The 5000-nt window shown below is 48.2% G+C and overlaps 2 protein-coding genes across 2 annotated transcripts; both read right to left on the bottom strand.

Moving 5' to 3' along the window:
• Positions 1-435: 435 nt before the first annotated feature.
• On the bottom strand, positions 436-4434 carry LOC119573015. Its single transcript, XM_037920004.1, has 2 exons — positions 4291-4434; positions 436-1833 (listed from the first exon to the last, which is right to left on the bottom strand). The coding sequence occupies exon 2, from the start codon at positions 1830-1832 to the stop codon at positions 627-629; it is 1206 nt and encodes a 401-aa protein (XP_037775932.1). The 5' UTR covers position 1833; positions 4291-4434; the 3' UTR covers positions 436-626.
• Positions 2058-3435, bottom strand: LOC119573014. Its single transcript, XM_037920003.1, has one exon. It carries the CDS (start codon positions 3408-3410, stop codon positions 2229-2231), a length of 1182 nt encoding a protein of 393 aa, XP_037775931.1. The 5' UTR covers positions 3411-3435; the 3' UTR covers positions 2058-2228.
• Positions 4435-5000: the final 566 nt, after the last annotated feature.

Raw genomic sequence — 5000 nt, forward strand, 5'->3', positions numbered from 1 at the left:
CGTTCCCTGGTTTTCCCTGGTAAATACACCGACACAAGGCAAGGGGATCAGGTCAAAGGTCGACTCGCTGGATGCCTCTTGTCCGCTCGCCGCGCTCGATCTAACTAGAGTCGTGAGCTCTTTGGATAGATGATGGCCCTCAATACATTTCCCAGCCCACAGATGGCGCTGAATCTCGTGTCACATTCCCATTCCTTTACAAGAAAAATAGAGAGAAAAAAAAGAAGAAAAAAAAGGTAAGTGCTTAGTTCAGGCTTTGTATTCAAGAGGAATGCTATATATGTTGTAGAATGTAGGTTGATCTCCAGCAGGATAGCCTGCTGTGGTATATGTTTGAAAAGTAAGGCTATCCGATTATGTCATTCGCCGGATTTGTGGTCAATGATCTTAAAGTTTCATATCCTGGAGGTGGTTTGAGTGAAAGGAAAAGCCTGGTGATGAAAAAAAAACTTTTATTTCTTAATGTATACTTAAAACAAATGCGAAATATTTGACAAATTGAGGAAACTTAACACATAATATGATTATTCGTTCCTGCCTCTGACCATTTGAATCGTTTTTTTTTAGTGTTTCTTAGAATACAAAATAATTTATTATTTCCTCTAGTGTCCCGTGCAAACTCTGCATCAGCGACCAAGTGCGTTGAAGGCAACAGCCGGTTCAGGGTAATTGTACCCGGTGTTGCAGTTGGGCTGCTGAGTGTAGGTGGCCGTCACGGTGTTGTATTGCTTGTTATATACAGTGGAAGTTACGTAGTTGGTGTTATAGACTGTTCGTGTCACGTACTGGACACGGGTTTGGCCAGGGAGCTGCTGGGTGTTGACAACCGTCTGGGTGACAGTGACGTACTGGGTTTGAGCTGGAAGGTTTACGATGGAAGGAACCACCTGTTGACTATAGATGGTTGAAGGGACTACCTGAGTAGAAACCTGGGTTTTCACCACCTGCTGGGGCACTGTGACGGTCCTTGTGACGTACTGTCTCACCTGTTCCGTACGCACGACAGTTGAATATTGTGTCTGCACCTGAGTGCGGGTCACGTACTGAGTCTGAGTGTTGGTGAGAACCACCTGTGAGTAGATGGTAGTGGTAACGGGAACCACTTGTGTAGAGGTGATATATTGAGTCTGCCCAGGCTGTGTAATAGTCTGAACGGCATAGTTGGTACTAACGGCGACACTTGTCTTTACAACGTCCTGTCCTGGAATAACTACGGTAGAATAGACGGTGCTGTACTGAGTGCTGGGGACAGTCCTGGTCCTACCTGGCGCCTGTTGTGTCCTGGTAACCGTCTGTGTCTGGTAGACAGTACTGACAACCTGCTGGGGCACTACGACTGTAGATACGACATTTCTGGTGATCGTCGAGGGTACCGATTGAACGACAGTCGTGTATTGAGTCTGATACTGCACCTGCGTTCTTACAACTTCTTGGGTGCGAGCCACGTAACTAGTCTGCGCCGGGAGAGTGACGACCTGCGTGCGTACTTGTTCCTGAGTGCGAGTGACAGTCACCGTCTGATAGATCACGGAAGGAACATACTGGGTGCTTATGATCTCAGAATAGATAGTGCTATAGACCTGTTGTGCGCGGACAGACGTTTGAGTAGCATACTGAATTTGGTTGTTGTAGACAATAGAGGGGACGACAACAGTGGAATACTGGACTTGAGTGCTGTAAACCGTAGAAGGTTGACAGCCATAGTCCATCGGAACTCCATACAGGCCAGACGGTTGAAGATCGATGCCGTTGCCAAGCAGGTCACGCTGTGGCCTTTCTATCGAGATTCCATGAGCGAACCCCACCAGCAAGAACAGTGCCAGCGCCAACATCCTGAAAAAAGAGTGAGATTTTTATTTTAGTTTCTGCAATGAAGAGTAATCATGAATTGATAATCTAGCGAAAACGTTTTAGTTTCGAAATTATTTGTAGTGAGGATTTACTTGGATAGAAACTAAAAGTCCTCAAAGAAGATAACAAAATAACAAACGATCATACTTACTTAGAAGAAAAGTGTCAGAAAATCGGCCAGCTTAAAGGTTTAGTGAAATAAGCAACACTATTATTATAATTTAATGAGAAAACGTACACGATAAAACGGGTAAACAATTACCACCAATTTTCTTTTTATTTTGTAAGTTCATAGCTAACATATGAGTGATCTCCAGATGGTAACAGAGGAAATGCTGTATAAATCAAGAACTAGAGTAAAATTTAAAAGAGGAAAGTTATCCTGTTACGAAGGGAATTGCCGGCGCATTATAGTTATATCCGGACCCTCCACACGTTCCTGCAACTGTCCTTGTAACAGTGACCTGCTGAGGCTGGTTAACTGTCTGATAGACGACCTGCTGCTGTTGCTGGGTCTGCACGACTTGACTGGTGACCACGCGGTCCTGACCGGGCACCTGGACCACAGAGGTCCGCACTTCCTGTTGGGTCTTTACCACGGGGGCCGGTGTGACATACTGGGTCCTGACCACGGTCTGCACCTGTGTGAAGGGCTGAACCCGGGTCTCATAGCGGGTGGTGTAGATGGTAGTGGGAACCACCTGGGTGCTGACCACCTCCTGGGGCACCACCTGGGTTTGGACGCGAGTCTGGGTAACCACGTTGGTCCTCGTCACCACCTGTTCGCGAGTGGCGACGGCATTCTCGTAACGCGTGTTGACAGATGTGAAAGGAATGACCTGTTGTCTCTGGACAACGCTGGTCCTTACGACGTCCTGTCCGCGGACGACTGATGTCTGTACCACCTGTTGCACACGTGTCGAAGTTACATATCTAGTACTACCAGGTTGCTGACGCCTCACAATAGAGGTCTGAACAACGGTCTGAACACGTGTTTTAACGACGTCAGGGCCAGGGATAGTTACAACCTGCGTTTGTTGCTGAACCTTAGTCTCGTAGTTGACAACAGGCTGGTACACGGTCTGCACTTGCGTGCGGGTCACCTCAACAGGTACAACTTGTGTTCGGGTTTGTGTCTGGGTGACGTAGCTGACCTGCGGCACGATGCGAGTGGAAGTAACGTACTGTGTCCGTACAACGGGTGGACTCGGAATGGTCTGGGTCTGGATTCTGTAATTAACATACGTCGTTGTGTGCTGCACGACGCTGGTTTGGTACTGAACCTGCGTCTGGACACGCGTTCTGAAAAGGGTAGTTGGTACGACCTGTTGCCTAACTACCGTGGTCGTAACGTACTGCGTGCTCACTTGATTGACAGTCTGTACGTTGACAGACGTTTGAACACGAGTGTCATATACAACGGAGGTGACTGCAGGGCAGACTGGATTAGAGGGCGGAGGAGGCAGATAGCCTCCCTGGGGTGGTTCCGGGTAATTGTATCCCTGGGGTTCAGCCGAGGCAAGAGCCAACAGCAGTAACGTCGCCGTGAAGCGCCACATCCTGCAAAGAGAAATTCCACAGATTAGAGCAGCGGTGATTGGAACCCCCGCGTCTCGCCAACTCATTTGGGAATAAAGTCCAATCACGCGCCCCTCTATCTGTGCAACTTCTCCATGCGGTGTGGGCTGACCCGAGAGGACTTTATCGCCCAGATGAGCCGCGAGACTTACCTGGTCACTTATCTGACGATCTACGCTATAAAGTTAAATATTCCGCTAAACCAGCGGGGACTAAACAGTTCAACTATACTACTCCTGTGGCCTACTCTGATTGCCAAAACAATAAACCGTATCTCAGAGCTATTCATCTATTCAAAAAATGGTGTTGGTGGCAAGTATTGTCAATTTGTGCTATTATCATAATTCTTTCCATTTCTGATTTCACTGTTCTTCACCACAGTCACTGTTTACTGATCTTATACCTTAATCACTATAAATATTTCCACTACTAGAATTATTACTGTTAGAAAAAATATTGATACTGATGATACTATGACAATACTATCAACACAAAAATATAATTAGATTAAGAGTCCTGGATAAAAAAGGATGAAATCGTTGGAATATTGTTAACACTATCATCAGCATAGAGTATGATCTGATTTAGATTATGATAACAGCAAAATTTCTCGAACTATTGGCATCCTCAATTACGCCTGAACCTCACGCATATCAGTCGTTTCACATACAATGTACAATTGAGGTCAGATTAATCCCGAAATCAGTTTCATCACTAGTCATCGCAGAGCACTAGATCACAACACGTAACGAGGAACGCAAGGAACACTAAGGAACATCTTTAACCACCAGATCGCTTTACAGACGCTTAAGACGTTTAGGTCGTTTCGAGATCACACCGGAGTTCAGTGCACATACCCACCTTGAGCGAGATGATTTCAAAAGACCTTAAGACGAACAGGATCACACGCTGAAGGAACGAACAGGAGAGTAACTGCTGTGACCTAACGCGAGAACATTTATACCGCGGGAGGCTCTGAAGAGAAGGGAACGGCGTGGAGGGGGAGGTAAGAGGGCGGAGGAGGAGGAGCTGGCGAAGGGGGTACGTTGGGGAGGAGGGGTGTGTGGGGAAGAGGGGTGGGGGTATGAGAGGAAGGGGAAGGGCGGATGAAGAAAGAGGGGGGGGGGGAAGTAGAGCGGAAGGAGAAGGGCGCTGTCGAAGTCGGGAGGGAGCAGAGAGGGAGGGGGTGTAAGGGGAGAAAGGAGGGGAAGAAAAGGAGGGGGGGGGGGAGAGAAGAAGGTAAGTGGGCGTGTAGGAAAAGAGGGAGGGAGCAGCAAGGGGAGGGGCACTATCCAAGAAGGGAGGGAACAGGGAGGAGATGGAGTATATGGGGGGAGAAGTAAGGGGGCGTGTAGGAAGGGAGGGATTACAGACATTGAAAAAGGGGGTGGGTCGGGAGGAGGGAGGGAGCAGGAAGGGGAGGCGAATGTGGGGAAAGAGGGAGGGGCTGACGACGCAGGTGAGAGGAAAGCTTGAAAAATGTGCTCGTGGAAGGTGGGCAGCAGGGGTAGAGGGGAGGGAGGGGAGGAGGGTAGAAGGGAGAGAGAAGAGAGGGGAGGGAGGGCAGAAGG

The sequence above is a fragment of the Penaeus monodon genome, chromosome 5, assembly GCF_015228065.2.
Source record: "Penaeus monodon isolate SGIC_2016 chromosome 5, NSTDA_Pmon_1, whole genome shotgun sequence".
Lineage (NCBI taxonomy): Eukaryota > Metazoa > Arthropoda > Malacostraca > Decapoda > Penaeidae > Penaeus > Penaeus monodon.